At 41.1% G+C, this 16684-nt stretch overlaps 1 protein-coding gene across 8 annotated transcripts in view; it reads right to left on the reverse strand.

Moving 5' to 3' along the window:
- Window positions 1-92: 92 nt before the first annotated feature.
- Window positions 93-16684, reverse strand: part of LOC135345691 (DNA repair-scaffolding protein-like) — an 18233-nt gene continuing 1641 nt past the window's right edge. Inside the window, exons 4-18 of one of the 8 annotated variants that reach the window (XM_064543126.1) lie at window positions 16368-16676; window positions 15814-15967; window positions 13651-13844; window positions 12576-12808; window positions 11596-11730; window positions 8608-8688; window positions 7859-7925; window positions 6647-6820; window positions 6269-6500; window positions 5691-5753; window positions 1572-1659; window positions 735-858; window positions 613-678; window positions 466-547; window positions 93-329 (exon numbers count right to left, since the gene is read on the reverse strand). In XM_064543126.1, the coding sequence (XP_064399196.1) occupies window positions 286-329; window positions 466-547; window positions 613-678; window positions 735-858; window positions 1572-1659; window positions 5691-5753; window positions 6269-6500; window positions 6647-6820; window positions 7859-7925; window positions 8608-8688; window positions 11596-11730; window positions 12576-12808; window positions 13651-13758 (1497 nt within the window). In that variant the 5' untranslated portion in view covers window positions 13759-13844; window positions 15814-15967; window positions 16368-16676 and the 3' untranslated portion in view covers window positions 93-285. Of the gene's footprint in view, window positions 330-465; window positions 548-612; window positions 679-734; window positions 859-1571; window positions 1660-5690; window positions 5754-6268; window positions 6501-6646; window positions 6821-7858; window positions 7926-8607; window positions 8689-11595; window positions 11731-12575; window positions 12809-13650; window positions 15968-16367; window positions 16677-16684 lie in introns of those variants that run through there. The other 7 variants (XM_064543124.1, XM_064543125.1, XM_064543122.1 and 4 more) reach the window with 7 other exon arrangements.

The raw sequence follows: 16684 nt of genomic DNA on the forward strand, positions 1-16684 counted from the left end.
TCAAGGAATAGGGGCTGTACTATAATTATAATAATAGTATAAGACTCGTGCATCAGGAGGCTATTGCAATGTGCATGCATGTGTACACTAAATTAAGTTCATGATCGTATAAGAAATGAAACGGCTACAATGATTATAAAAAATTAATAATAATAGAGACCCATGCAGAGACTCTTGCATGGTGATGATAATAAGTGATACAATAAATTAATACAACTTTTGCTTGCTATGTCGAGGCTCTTTTTTTTTACTTTATTGTACGGGTTGAGGTAAAGTTCATAATACTTAAAAGTGAATTTCGATTTCGGTCAGCCTCAGCAGTACAGTTCCTACGTAAATAATTTACTGTAATGTAGTGTACAGGTAACAAGCTCAAGCACTAGCCTCCTCCACAGCCCAAGCAACAAGGAGAGGAAGTGGGCGTGAAGACTAAGTAAACCTAACACACGTACTTATCACTCTTACCATCGGCATTGTGAATAACATCGTCTATACAAGATGAGGGAAGCTCCACCCACTTTCCCAGAACATAATGGATATCATAACCCTGCACAGTAAAAAGGTGCGCATGGATAATAACGGACTTTTACTTTTGCATGCATTGGCTAACACCTCAGTCACATTTTCAACACTAGAAGTTGAGAGTGGTAATATCTTCTTGACAGTAGACTGGAGGAGCTGTTAAAGGAAGACAATCATAAAGTTTTCATGGATCTGTAATGTAATTATCGTACCGTGACATGAATCCGAGCATTTTGCAGGCCTTTACATTTCAGGAACACTGCCAAACGTATATGTAAGTATGTGTCTGGCGTGAGGACTTTTCTTACACATTGATCACAATGAAGCTCACTGTCACTGTACATGTGTGTGTAAGAAGGGGAATCTGTTTCACACGTACAGTACAGTCAGTATTGCGATATGCAAACCAAAGAAACATTTCCTCTTCAAACTCAGAAACATGACTGTGCTGCACTTTGTACAAAGTCTAATTGTATACATACACTAAACACGAAAATGAAAGGAACAATAATATGTTACACCAGCTCTCTAACTGTTAACTGTAATTATTACTTCAAAGTGAGTCCATGGCACCAGGATAAATTATTATAGATTGAGTTACAAGAAACAGTGTGATATCATGCACTGATTTATAATTTTAGCGTATACTACTGGAGCCAGAGTTCTTCACGAAGTGTGTGAGATTCTCCTTAATAAGGATATAGTTTACTGCCGCTTCAAAGGATTAAAACCACACCCATTACCATATCAAAAAGATTTTTAAGAGAATGTGCTTTGAGCAAGCATATTGAATGGCTCCAGTAGACAAACAGTGGCAACCACACGCCAACACAGGGCCCTTGAAGTAGTTTACTAAATGGGTAATCATTTTAGAGAGCACCGCAGTTGGAGGTAGAGCTAAGGTTCGTTTAGTTTTAAATTGTTACACCTTTAACAGTTAGAAGTTAGAAGGACAGGGGTCTAATGACACCAAGAAACGTTGCATTTTCGGATAGCTTTATGATTGCATGGTCAGCTTCTAATGTACGTGGTATGCACAGTCGATAAACCTTTTATTATCAGAGAACTGCTCATTTCCACAGAGGTCACAAGCTGGCCAGGAGTATGCATTTTCCTCATCCACACCAACCACCTTGCCTACGTTGCGTGTGTGGGGGTGGTAAATATTAGCAAAATTCAAAGCAGACATAATATTTTAGAATTGGAGCTTAAAAATAAATACCTCAGTGAATAAAATGTAGCTTAGAGGAATGATTACAATCAGGAAATAATTATTCATAACCAGGCGCCACACATTGAATGAAATATCAAGGTGAATCACACAGCAAATAATTTTCATCACAGAAACTTTATGTGATTGAAGGCGAATTTTAGCCCACTCATTATAGTAGTCAATGTATCGCTTTTATACGTAATATAAGTAACTATAACAAGATGGTAATAGAGTATTTACCCCGTGCGTTGAGTTTGATTGCACGCGCACAGTGGCAAAACTTGGATACTACCATGATGACCTTATTTATAGCATTATCATTATGGGAATGACGTGAATCTATAACAACGATTAGAAAACAGTGTTTTTTATTGCCTTCAAAGATTGCCTACAAATTTCCAACAGGTTTCAACTATAACTAGCTTATTATTTTTCAACTATACTGTCTCATTTGCAGTTACATGTAAAGCAGTCCATGAAAGTGTCTAGTTTGCTCTCAAAGAGCTCATTTTTGTGTCCACACACACAGACCAATCACTCTACCCCTGCTGCGCGCTGCACATGCAGGGGGTATTAAAGCAGGGGTAGTAAGTATGCATGTATATTATTATACAGAGGTTTTCAGGTAGGTTGAGGGAATGCTTTAGAGTGTAAAGCATAGGTTATAATTAAATTACTGCTGTACTGTACTGTATGTATAACTTATGCATGAGTAACTTTACACTCTGAAGCATTCCCTCAACCTACCTGAAAACCTCTGTACTACTAGTAGGTCACAGAACCACAAACAAATAAAACCACCCACCACCTAATTAAAGGTCAGTGTAGGACAGGAAGGCAAGCATTCTCATTACACTTGATCATCACTATAAAACCAACCAGCTACACATGTACTGATAACCAGCCACAGAGACAGAACTATATTGGCCACCTGTTTCACCAAAATCCCAGGAAACAGCAACTTCAAAGGAGATCAGTTAGTTACCTAGGCTACCAGGCATCTAGATCTAGAAGAGAACCTAGGTTATAGTAAAACCACAAGCACCATGTCTATTGTAGCAACCTAAAAGCAGGTTGTCCTCTATACACCTCATCTACTAAAAAAAGGTGTTTAAACTGGGGGGCCAGTATAATTTGTACTGGTATACAACATGATCCTAGTGAAGACTTTCAGCAGTGACTTAATTTACAGCGGCTTCATTCAAACAGATTCCTAAATACTGACCCCAAACATGAAGTCACAGATACCATGCAGCACTAGCCTAGACTATTCCCAAGCCCTTTTAGTATTCAGGCCAGTCAATTGCAACCATGTCTGGAATGTGGAATCAACTTTTTTTAGACACCTATCACAGACACCAGACTGCTTTGATCACAATTCACATGGCACCTCTTGTGCAACAAAGCAGGAAATTGCATACTTTGATAGATACTGTACATACAGAAAGCATAAAAAATCATAGGCTTACACAGCATTCAACTATTTGGTACTGCCCTTTGGACTGTACATGTACAATCTCTAACCATTCGTTCGTAATAACTAAATAAATGACATAATTATGTCAAAAGTTGCTATGACCACAACCTGACAGGGTGCTGCTGATATCTAAATGTTATGGATAAAATAATGAAGGAAGAATGATTATTGGCCCAAACGCTTAGTCTAGCATGCCATACAAAGGAAAAACTCAGCCAAATGGATAATACATGTACAAGACATGGAAGTTACACCATGATCTGTTGGTGTGGCGGTACAATAATTGTCTAGCAGGATTCAAGGAATTAGCAATTTTTTCAGGATCCACACACAATTAGTACAGCCACATAAGAGGAGGTAGGACAATGGTCGTGTGGCAGGGGTGGGCTGCCAAATGGCCCTGTTGAGTGTCATGGGCCCTGATGTCTGGCCAGCACGCAGCCAACTGATTGATCTCTATCAGACATAATTGTCATGTATACTATTATAATTATGTTTATATTTGGTCTAACTACGTTATAGCCACCAATGAAATGTACATATATAAAAAAATCTATAGTACATGTATATAGCAGGAATGAAAATTGGAAGGAAATCAATACCTGTAGTGTACTTCTTCTTGACATTGTCATAATACAGAAGGTCAGAATTTTCCAAATAGACAAATTCTTGATAACTATAATAATTATTATTGTACATGCACGTTAAACACCTTCTATTCAGTGAAGTTATAGATTTTACAAGGTGTAACAAAATTTGAAAGTGGAAGCATAATTATGGGCTGATGAAAATCCCTGGTATTGTTTGAATCAGTATAAATTAAGGATATACCATAGCGTACACACAAACACACACATTCCATATTCATTCATGATCATCTATAGCAACAAAACACCAGAACATGAGATCAAGTGGTATATTGACGTTGCAGTGTTTCTTAGGAATTATTTAATTCACTACAGACAGTAAACATGTCTGTAGTGGTTACTCTTAATCAGGTCAACCTCTAATAGGCCCTCTATGTGCAAAGTTAATACAATGTAAGCCACGAAAGTCTCCATTGACTGCTTCAACATGCATGTACAGACCACCTTTTTATTACAGCCATGCAAGGTTGAGCTGCTCAACTGTGCGAGGTAAATATGTTTCACTGATCAAAATATCTTGTATGTTAATTAATTATTCATATTTCATATTTTTGTAACTCATTTTTAGGGTGGAGCAGATCAAAGCATTTCACACAAGGCGTACTTAATTCATGAGTTAATTACAGATAACAGGAGACCACCCCTCTTGCCATCAGGTTACAGCTGTGGAATATCAAACGCAGACAATACAATACATTATTTAAAAGGCCATCGAAAGTTTGATTGATCTTAGGGAAAGAGTAAACGATGACAGATCACGATTGTATATACTAAATTCAGCAGGCAGCAGTAACATGTATCATAGATTGAAAAGAAAGGGGATTGGAAACGAACATTTTCGCGTGAAACACTCCGCGTTATAGGGCGTGGCTAAAACTACAAAGGGATTATTTTATAATCAGCATGCTCATTACCTGTCTTGGCTGCCATACAATGTGCGATCACTTTTAATGTTGAATATTCTAAAAAGTAAAGAGAATATAGCTCTAAAAGGTCGACTAAGCAACGCAACCACTATCACTAAACAAACAAATGCTATAAAAGAAGGAATAGCCCTTACTATGAAGTCGTGAGAGGTCAAGGCCCGTGGTGTGTCTAAAAGTATACTAAAGCAGTTTGAAGGACTATACTGCAAACGTTTATGAACAGTAAAGCTTATCCATGGCATGAAACCATACTATATAGCACTTAGATACATAATAACCAAGTCAAGCAATGTCTTTTGCTGTTTAGGCTTCGCAGCAGGGAAAGAGAAAAGTTGACATGGAGTAATTCAAGCTATACTCAACAAAAACTAAAAACAGAGTAAAGACAGCGGACTTAGACAAGTTAGAGCTTGTCAGTGGTGTAAACTTACTTCTCTAGAGTAACCTCCCAGCCTCTGAGTGATCGCTAGTGCATAGGAGAGCTAGAAACAGTTGAAATATAACCAGAGTACGGTCAAAACAAAAATAATCGCGAGCGCGAAATCATAACGCGGAGTGTTTCAACCACTTACACAGGGAGGCCTGGTCGTTTCCAATCCCTTCCTTTTCAATCTATGCATGTATCCCACATGTACGTGGATGTCAACCGTGACAAATACTAAATATAAATACTTAAGGTGACCTTATATGCAGAGGCTGCTGCATAAACGACTATTACCTGCTCTACTAGCCGAGGAAATGAATCAAAGCACTCATTAGTGCCCAAGGTTATTAAAATGAGACACTACTGCAGGATACACTGCACTTCGTAAACCACGTACACTACATATATAAGTATCAAAAGGAGACGCTATGCAGGATACTAATTTTAAATGATACGAAATTCACAACACACTGTTACTCACTGATCTCATTGACGTGGTTAGAGGGACAATCAGTGCACGCATCTATTGTAAGCCCGGCCACACCTGCGTGGATAATACAGAGACAATTTAACAACATTCCTTAAATACGAGATTGTGGCATCTGAGTAATTTTATTGAGCAGGAAAGCTTTGGACCTCTTGCATGGCAATACATGTAGTACCTGTACACCCCCTCAACGCACTGTGTATATAACAAACAGACGAGTATTGAATTTGAAAAGTGAAGAGATATAAAACCGTATTCTTGCAAGAAGAAAACACATTACATTTGTAGACAACTACATCTTTGCACGGGTTAATGGCCCTACCGTGTACATGAAATTGTAAATGGACGCGCATGGATGATTACAGTGAACCCTTAGCTCTAGTGGTATCATCATACACCCTTTATAATACAGTCTGGTACATGGTCCCCAAAGTATCTACAGCAGGTGTACAGACTACACACGAGCCGCAACATACAAATGTATTTACGAGAGCAGCCACCTACATATTTACGTTATGACAATAATATGAATCAGTACCATTCCAATAGAAGAGGGCAACATTAGACCTCACCATTACTATCTCTGCACACATCTCTGAGGAGCAGCTCTGCTCCGGGTGTGGAAAGGGTGTCTTCAAGTCCGTCAATGGAGAAGCTCGCCTTGAGGTAAACTGTCACCAGTGTGGGGTCTGGATGTGTGGGTGGTGAGGGTGTGAGGGCTGAAGGGGTGAGGAGGTGGAGGTATCCACCAAAATTGGAAGAATGGAGTTTTTGAAGATGAGTAGAATCTTCCTTTTTTAAGTACTGCATGGAGATGATGATGAGTGTGATGCAAGAGAACACGTATTACCTATAACTCCTACACTGCTGCAACACCAAAAAGTGTATCTTAAGAGAGGCATGGACTGTTCCCAAGCAATTCGATGGGCTACACTATGGTTATAACTCACCTCCTGGCTGTAGTATAGTACTCTACCCAGTAGATCCAGTCTAGTTGGTGACTGACTCTCTCTACTCAGGCTAGGCAATTTCTCACCCATACCTTGTGATGCTGTGAGGGGAAGACTGGTGACACTGGCCTGGAGGATGTAACAAAAAGACGGGAGAAAAGCCGAGAAGGTTGTCTGGGGAAGGAGGGGTTACAGGTAGTGAGATACGATTAACATACAGTAGACTCTCGTTAATCCGGCCACCCTTAGGACAGTGCGGCTTGGCCGGAATAGCGAGGTGGCCGCATTTCAGAAAATAGCCGCGGCTAAAAAAACGACCCTACCTCGAAATCAAATGACTAATTTTGCGACTGCCTCGAGGATAATTAATTATTTATTATGCTCTCTATTTTATCGCCAAACCACACCCAAAATGTCATATCTAGTCGTAAAAACGTACATGTATTAAAATGCTAGTTTGCGGCAGCCAGTACTGGCCAGTATACGGAATAGCGAGTGGCTGAATTTCAGGGTGAGTTTTGTAAAGTAAATATCTAGCTAGCAATTTGTGCCAAACCAAATGGCCAGTATATCGAGGTGGCCATACTTCAGAGAGCCGGATTAGCGAGAGTCTGCTGTACTACCATGTTGTGGAATAAATTACTGACAATGCAGATCGTTCAAAAGTACAATGTTAACTGGGAATAATCTGAGGAGTTCGGTAACGATCACGTGCACCAGCTAGTGTTGCACGGTTGGTCATTGGAGACTGAAGGCAAATGTACATGTGTTTCTCTGCATGGCTACTTTGAATACAAAGCGTTCAGTATAACCAAACAAATCCCCAGCAATTCCCTCCATTCTGACAAGTTAATCAATGCCAGCCAGTACAGTACGTGCAATCTATATACAGCACCGCTGAACTATACTTTACCCTATAGTCTAGCTAGCTAATCCTGCATGGTCCAACCAGACAACAGACACAGCTATTCAGGTGACGTAAAGCAAGGTAGCCATTATTTTTGGTAACATGAGCAGAAACTTTAGGAATGTCATGTGAGCGAGGACGCATGTCCAACCTCTTCATGCATAATTAAATTGTGTTCTTTAGGCAAGGATCATCAATTTAATACATACACTTTAAGCAAGGGTAAAGATCATCAAAATATAATTCTGAACGTGTCATATGGACTCAGCATGCATCCAGTTTACTTGGCTATGATTGGTATTTACCTGAGAGTTACTGACTAGTGGTGACAGTGGTGGGTAGAGCTTGAGGGAGGAGATCAGCTCAGGACTCCTGCACGGGGGTGAGATGACATCATCATGTACAGACTTTTAAAAGTACCCCATGCATAATAAATTATAGTGAACACGATTTATGGAAGTGGTGGCACAAAAGGTAATTTTATCCAAGTGCTTCTCACAACACACACACAGCACACAATGAACAGAACAAAGAATAAGAAGATTAATACTGCATGGTGTGACCTAAGTTTTGCATGCATGTACATGTAGGTCTCGTAGATTGCACAACTGAAAAAGTATTCCATACATGCGTGGCATTAAACCAAGTAAATGCATTAATACGCACGTGATTGAGGAATAAAAGACTATGTGAGTTAATTGATCTGAGATTACCCTTGTTCTGTTTGAAATAGTCTTAAAAATCAATGCAGTCCAAACTATTGATTATTTGTAACAGTCCAAGTATGTCCTTCTAATCAGTATTAGAGTGATAGCCAATCAAGTTGAGGCATGAGGTACATGTATTGTATGCTTCTGTCCAGCTGTTATAGTGGAGCTGTCCCAACAAACAGGACCCACCCACCTTTCAGCTCGTGGGTGGTGTTTTCTGGGACTTGAATTATAAACTCTTGCTAATTTTAAACAACATGTTTTTCTATCAAATTGCTGGTTGGGGATTCCTTCAGCAAAATTAGCTTGTTAAGATCATTCATTATGACCACACACACACTCACCTAGTGTTGTTGGCTCTCCTGAGTAGCTTGAGGTCGGTGAAATGGACTACCTCCCTCTCTCCTGTTTCCACTAAGCCAGACCTGCATGGTGATGTGAAGATGTGAAGAACTGTTATCATACATTTTATGTACATGAAGACTATAGGTCTTGGTACATGATGCTATAATAGTTAGACACTGTTTTGGAGATATCTATGGGATTTAGACAAAGGCATGTACTGATTTAGTATCCCGAGCATAGCTGCCTCATTTCGTCTTTTCATTTTTTGCTGCCTTCTATTTATGTTGAGTAGAGAAAGAAAAGGGGAGGAGGCCTGGGAACGAGCTGGGTACAAAAAAGACGGTCTGTGTGTTAGCTGCCATGCTGAAAGGTCAGTTTCTCCTGCCCCTGCTACGAAGTGTATACCGTATAGCGCGAAATTTTTGAGGCACTTATATTTCGTGGAATATGGCCTCTAAAAGCATTTCGTTGCACAATGTTCGTGTTATGGCTGCATGCTTACCGGAAGCCATGCCTTTAATCTTTGTACGTTATAGCAGATAATTCTAATGAACAATTTTCGTGTAGGATTGCTAACCCACGAAATCCGCGAAAATTTTGCGCTATACATGTACGTACGGTATATGCAAGCTACAGCTCCAAAGTTAGCTATAGCTAGAGCTAGGATATAAGACAGTACGTTTGTAAGCTGTCATGTTGAAAGGTCTGCTCCCCCTGGCCCTGCTACGAAGTTTTACAAAGGTGTATATGCAAGTCACATAGAGCTTTAAGGTTTAATAAATCCTCTAAATATGGTGTAGGCTAGCCTCGATTCCAGGCCGCTCTCAATTGAGAAAGACGGCCTGGTATACACTGTCTGCGCATGCGTCAATTGCCCCAAAATTCTTGGGGATCGAGATATCTTAGTAAATTAGTCAGTATATTCACTATTATGATGTCATTGCACAAATCACAGCAGTTTTAATAAGCTACTTACAACATTTATGACCTAGACTAATGACTAGTTTTGTTTTGATGGCTTCTACTTCTGTTGTGCTGTTTCAAGCTCTCTCCAGTCTTCTTTTGTACTGTGGTACATGGTAGAGTGGTGGGCGTTTTTCTGTCAGTACCTACCGCTCTGGCAAGTCTACTTGCTTCCAGACGCTTGTTTGATGCCATAATTATCAGTAAGATCAGTGCTCCTTGTATGAGCCTAGAGTTGTGATGGCGATTTCTCTCTCTTGACACTAATAGTTTAATCAACCACGTAGGTGACCATAGTACAAAAGATAAATTACAAAGAGATTTACTAACAATTAAATTTACTATTGAATCTACCCACGCGCAAACAGTGGTTACCAGGTCCTCTAGTGAGAGGGGCTGGGATCGAGGCTAGGTGTAGGCATATTAGTAGGAGCAGCTAGCATTGAAGAGTATAGTTCAAATTCAAAGTTACTGCACATGCAGCGCAGCGTTAATTCAGAATAAATTTGAATTTGAATTACTCTCAGTATACAACTCTTGTGGGAAGCTACACCAAAGGTATAGTACAGCTCAATACCAGAGGAGGTCCGACAACCGTGCGCCTAGCATTAATATTTGCTGAATCTAAAAGTTGCCTTTACAGATGTTGTTAGAGAGAGTTAGAGCTCCTATTACTAAAACTATAGACCTAACAATACAAGACAGAGGACTAAGTCTAAGAAGAGTGCAACACGTACATTGTACATCTAAAGGCAAGTTTTATGCTGATTCAGCAACAATTAATGTTCAGGCGCACGATTGTCGGACCTCCTCTGGCTCAACACATGATGTTCATGGAAGGTACTCTTTTAAAGTTGCTGTCATGATTCATGTGAAAGGTCTAGTGTGAACAGACCACAAAACACTTGAGACTTGAGAGTCACCACCCAGAGTATCCTCGATTCCAGGCTGCACTGAAGATGGGCCTGGTATCGACTGTTTGCACATAATCCTCAGAAACTGGGGACTCCGTATCCTCGTATAATGCTTAGTAAAACAATGACGTCACAACGAACGGAAGTGGATTGAAGAAAGTGGATAGAAGTGCGATTGTGAAGGTTTCTAGCCAGTGTGATAGCATTCTAATAGCCTGCTAAAGACCCACAGCCTGTAACAGTGTGGATTACAATCGCCTGAACAGAGGGAAGACTGACAATAGCCTAATGGACAGGCCACGCCTATCTGACACTAACCTTGGTGAAAGTCTACATGTAGACTCTATCAGGTAGCTGCTGTAACCAAAATTAATGTACAGCTTTGTCTCTAGCTACATGTAGCTAGCTAGCTATATATTTATGTGTATGGCTTCAGGAGTGCATTATATAAATTGTATATTCATGCACTCATGATGGCTATGCGCATGCGTAAGCGAGGTATACGGTAGTGTGTTTGTGTGTCTCTGTGTGTGTGTAGACTGCTACAGCTGTTCAAGGATCAATGAAGTGCAAGTAAGAGTTTCTATAGGCTTCTAGTCATGTTTTCTTGGATTTTAATTCGTGGAATTGCAAAATAATGCTTCGTTCTCGAGTTATGCCTAGTTTTGCTTACTTGGAATGCCATTGCTGCCTTTTCAGAAGAGCACGTTGCCAAAGTTTTTACTGAGTGTTGGTACTCTACTTAGGGTTAGGCTGACTAATGGGTACTACATGTACCTGATTTTTCCATGTACGTACTACTTCAAAAAAAGGGATAATAAGCTGTTCTCTTAACAGTATTGTCATTACACCTTCAAGAGCAAACGGTAGCAACAGAGTTTGCCCCTACAGCTTAAAATATAAAGTCCAAAATAAAATGCATAATGGGTAGAGGAAGTCAAACATACGTACATGAATCACAACAAGTTTTGTATAACGGCCAGTGCTGGCGTGATATGAAAAAAATGCAGGACGAAAACACTAAACTTGTAGTGATCATTCATGTACAGTGACCCTCTAAGTATAAACTACTGTGGCAAATCCCCGAACAAGAGTAACGTATTCACCTACCATTCACTCTCGAGCTGCTGCGGGAGTTGTATCTCAGAAAACAACCCAGCTGCATCACAGAGGAGCAGGCACCAGGTGAACTTTGACCCTCTGATCTTGTTGCTGTATGACAGAGTCCTTTGAGCTGTAGACGGTCTGTGGAAGACACATTGTACCAGTACATGTGCATACATACATGTAGTAACTGACCGATGGCGGGAAACTACAATTTCAGATGAGATGTACACACCACCAAAAACAAATTTACATGTACTAAGTCGATCAGGGATTAATGTTCACTCCTATCAATAATCACATGAAATTGCGTCTACAGGAGAGTTGAAAAACAGAAGTGGTCCCCTCACAGACAATAGCCAAGGGCTGGACAACAACTTCTGGAAGGAAATCCTATAGAAACCTTCCTTGCCAGAATTAGAGCTGCCTGAAACTACCAATTCGATCAAAACAATCGATGTACATGTAAGCAAGCAACTGCCTATATAGTAGAACTGCTAGCTTTCCTTTAGTCGCAACTTGATACAATGTGTTGCAAGGGTAATATCAAGGGCGTATAAAAGAAGAGAGGGCATGCAACTCCACTATCAGTACACGTAGCTAGCAGAGTTTAAAAGTGGGCGGAGGAATGTGTGCATTTGCATGAAGTGCTAAAAATAGAAATTTACTTTCATGCACAGTCATGCACATTCAACCGCCCACGTTTGAACTCTGCTCATATAGGAGTTGCATGCCCTCTCTTCTTTTATACGCCCTTGGTAATATCTTGGCTACAAGTGGTAGTTTAAATTCTCCTCTTGCTTATCGAGATATTAGAACAAGTTTGGGGGGGTTTATAGCTATCAAATATCGGTATGTGCATGCACAATTATCAGCAACGTATCAATTAAATAATTTTTGAGAAATTTTAGGATTTGCACATGCTGATTTTGATAGCTAATCTTATATACACAAGATTCAATGCAAAGCCATTTATTTACACTCACTGTTTGTCTTTGTGATCATTCTGTACAGTCCTGATTAGCTGTTGCCTCTTCCTCCGATACACTCGCACCACCCTCCCTGTGACTCTTCCCACCATCCCGCACTGGGCATGCTCAATAGCGTCCAACAGTAGGGTGGGAACCTCTGGAAGGCAATTGGTGGCCTGGACCGATGATGCAGTACTAGTTGGCAGGGGAGTGGGGTGCCTGTCCTTCGCCGGCATAAGTAATAAAGACTGTGAAGATTAAATAACACAAGTCAAGAACTTGAGTGTGAAATAAAAACTGTACAGTATTATTAGATGTAGCAATTGCTATTATAGTACAGTGTACATCTGTAGTTATACCACACTTATGTCACCACTAATTGATCTCATTGGTCAACAGCTGTAGGATATATAGAATATTAGCATACAGCCCCAGGCATGCACAGTTTTTCAAGTTGTTTTTTAGTTTTTTCATTTGTTCAAGAAGTAAGCAAAGAGAAAAGAGCCATGCTTGACAGTACTAAGACTCAAAGCGACGGCAGAAACAAGGAAGGTGCTCTCCAATTGGCCAACAAGATGGCTAAGCTTCCATGGGTCCATGGGCGCGGTTTAGATACATTTTATCCAAGGAGAGCTTGCAACTCCAGTAGGGGACGTCGAATGGTCAAAGCTTGGACCAAGGAAGCTCTTGAGCATCTGTAGGAGTCAACATGTTGCTCAACTAGCTCTTTAACGGCTGCAAAATCCGGCATAGTCTTGTTCTTTTTTGCAGTCTGCATCGCGATTGAATTGTTGCTAGGGGGAGGTCCTTTTATAGTGCTACGGTCACGTGGTATAAGTCAGATATGCCACACCTACTCGGAGGATATGCACCCTATATATCCTCCGCTACCGTGGTTACATACCCCTCGGCTCCGCCTCGGAGTAACCACGGTAGCGGAGGATATATGGGTGCATATCCTCCTCTTAGGTGTGGTATATCCTATACGTAATGGTACTGTACATGTATGTAAATTCATAAACACAAATCTCATGATTGTAATGCAGGTCAGTCACGTGCACCCCACCCACTCTGTACACAGTGCATGTACCTTGACTGGTGAGAGTGTGAGTGCACTGCTGTCTGGTACTGGTGACGTGAGGTGTGAGGAGACAGAGAGAGAGCCCCTGAGCTTACAGGGGTCAGGGGAAGTTGGCATGGTCAGTGAAGGGGTGTGTCCCAGGGCTGACAAAACAGGCACAAAGCACTACCTCTTGGGAGGGGGAGGACAGACTCAAACACTGCCTGCAATCATATTCAAACAAAATGTACATGTAAAACAGTGCAGTCATGAGATTTGGTATGAAACTTCCACATTGGATATGGCAAGCTATAACACTGAGCACTAAGTTATAGTTATCGACTGGTTGACTAGTAATTATGGCTTATACACAACCAATGTAGCCCTCGGCATTGGTTGTGTATAAGCCATAATTACCAGGCAACCAGTCAACAACTGATTTATAAACAGCAAAAATAGTAAAACAGTCATTTGAACATCAGTGGAGACAGTCAAGCTTGCTCTCACAGCCACTTCTGCCTCAGAATATGCAGTTAGAACAGTTACAGCTGTCAGGTATGAGAGCTAGCTACTTCTCCAAGTAGCTAGGTTCTACAGGAAGCCATAAACTTTGACCAGACCCGCCCACCAATATCAGCAGCTGCCATTTTGCATTGGACATGTCTACAACACTGCACTGCACTGTACTCCTTAGCCTCGATTCCAGGCCGCTCTCAATTGAGAAAGACGGCCTGGTATACACTGTCTGCGCATGCGTCAGTTGCCCCAAGATTCTTGGGGATCGAGATATCTTAGTAAATTAGTCAGTATAATTATTGTATATTTTACAATGATGTCATTGCACAAATCACAGCAGTTTTAATAAAATAACACAGCTACTTACAACATTTGTGACCTAGACTAGTGACTAGTTTTGTTGTGATGGCTTATACTTCTGTTCTGCTCTTGCTCAAGCTCTCTCCAGTGTTGAAAAGTCAGGTTTTGTCTTCTTTTGTACTGTGGTAGAGTGGTGGGTGTTTTTCTATCAGTACCTACCGGCTCTGGCAAGTCTACTTGCTTCCAGACGCTTGTTTGATGCCATCTCAGTAAGATCAGTGCTCCTCGTATGATATGAGCCTAGAGTTGTGATGGCGATTTCTCTCTCTTGACACTAATAGTTTAATCAACCACGTGGGTGACTATAGTACAAAAGGTTAATTGATAAATTACAAAGAGTTTTACTAACAAATCCACCCACGCGCAAACGGTCTCTAGTGAGAGGGGCTGGTTGATCTCATTGGTCAACAGCTGTATGATAAATAGAAAAATAACATACTGCCCCAGGCATGCACAGTTTTCAAGGTGTTTCTCATTTGTTCAAGAAAGTAAACAAAGAGAAAGGAGCCATGCTTACCGGTATTAAGACTCCAAAGCGACGGCAGAAACACAGAAGCTGCTCTCCAACAAGATAGCTAAGCTTCCATGGGTCCATGGGCGTGGTTTAGATACATTTTATCCAAGAAGAGCTTGCAACTCCAGTAAGGCACGTCAAATGGCCAACGCTTGGACCAAGGAGGCTCTTGAGTATCTATCTGTAGGAGTCGACCTATTTCCCAACTAGCTCTTTGATGGCTGTAAAATCCGGCATAGTCGATCTTGCTCTTTTTGCCGTCTGCATCTTGTTGCTAGGTCCTTTTATAGTGCTGCGGTTACGTGGTATAAGTTAAATATACCACACCTACTCGGAGGATATGCACCCCATATATTCTCCGCTACCATTATTGCATACCCATCGGCTACACCTCGAAGTATCCACGGTAGCGGAGGATATATGGGTGCATATCCTCAGAATAGGTTTGGTATATCCTATACTTAAAGAAGAAGCACATTTGAATGAAACAGAGCAGCAACTAAAAACGTTAAGACATCTATATAAATAGTGCATGCATTTCCCAACATTCTCACCATGGAGGGTGTATCCTGACTCGACTACCAGTCCTCAGATTGAGGCTCTTGGCACATTGCAGAGAGAACAGCACTAACAAGCTGCTAGACCGTAGATACCTCAAAATGGCTGCCACGTACAGGCTACTATTTTAGAGTGGCTTCTATTGCACGAAGATGGGCTGTACAGAGGCTACTATTTGAGTGCACCTTTATACAAGAGCGGCGTCTGATCAAGCATATATACAGTATTAGAATACATATACTTACGAAAGTGTACTCCCTCCCACTCTACCGACATCACTCTCTTGTAGAGTCTTGACTCTGTGCTCCCAGAAGGTGACCTCAACCCCTTCTCTCTGGACCACTCTCCCGAGTTGCTCTGACCCTCCACGTACCGACGTCGTCTTCGACGACTGCCAATCTGGGAGTTCATTCACATACAAACATTATTACACATGTACATTCACATTTATGTCTAATGCCAGTGTCACACCCTTTTATTAAGTAATATTTATATCACACTTAGCTAGCAATAAGTGTTTTAATGTGTACACCAGCATTAAAATACGTTGGATATATATAGCTAAGTGATGGGTGTCATTGGCTGTAGGTCACATGATCAGCAATAAGCATTAATACATGCAGTGTGCTGAGGCCATGTGTGCACAGACAGTTATGCTTGACGGTACAGTACAGTGTACATGTACATATATCTCGTACATGTATAGTGTCAAAAGCTACTCCTGATAAATTAAGTGCAATGGGCTTATTCTGAACTTAAGACAGAAAAACATACACAATCGCAGTTATTAACTGCTCACCTTCTTGGCCGAGTCTAGAGGTGTCTTGATGACACTGCTGAGATCACTCTCCCCCACACTGGTAGCGTCAGTATCCAGAGAGACTCCCTTAAGCCAGTCACTAGTTTTAGGCCGACAGAGAGTGTGGTCAAGATTTGCCTCAGGGGAAATGGGAGGAGTGAAGTGAGAAGCTCGTCATCAGTTGAGTGGAGGGTGGGCTTGTGAGTGGGTGGAGTGTGGAGAGTGGAATTGGGGGAGTATAAGGTGGGGAGAGGGTATCATCATCACTGGTGTGGTTGGACTCGAAATCACTGATAAATCCATAGCCACCTAAGAAA

This window comes from Halichondria panicea, chromosome 12 (genome assembly GCF_963675165.1).
Source record: "Halichondria panicea chromosome 12, odHalPani1.1, whole genome shotgun sequence".
In the NCBI taxonomy this organism is placed as follows: Eukaryota; Metazoa; Porifera; class Demospongiae; order Suberitida; family Halichondriidae; genus Halichondria; species Halichondria panicea.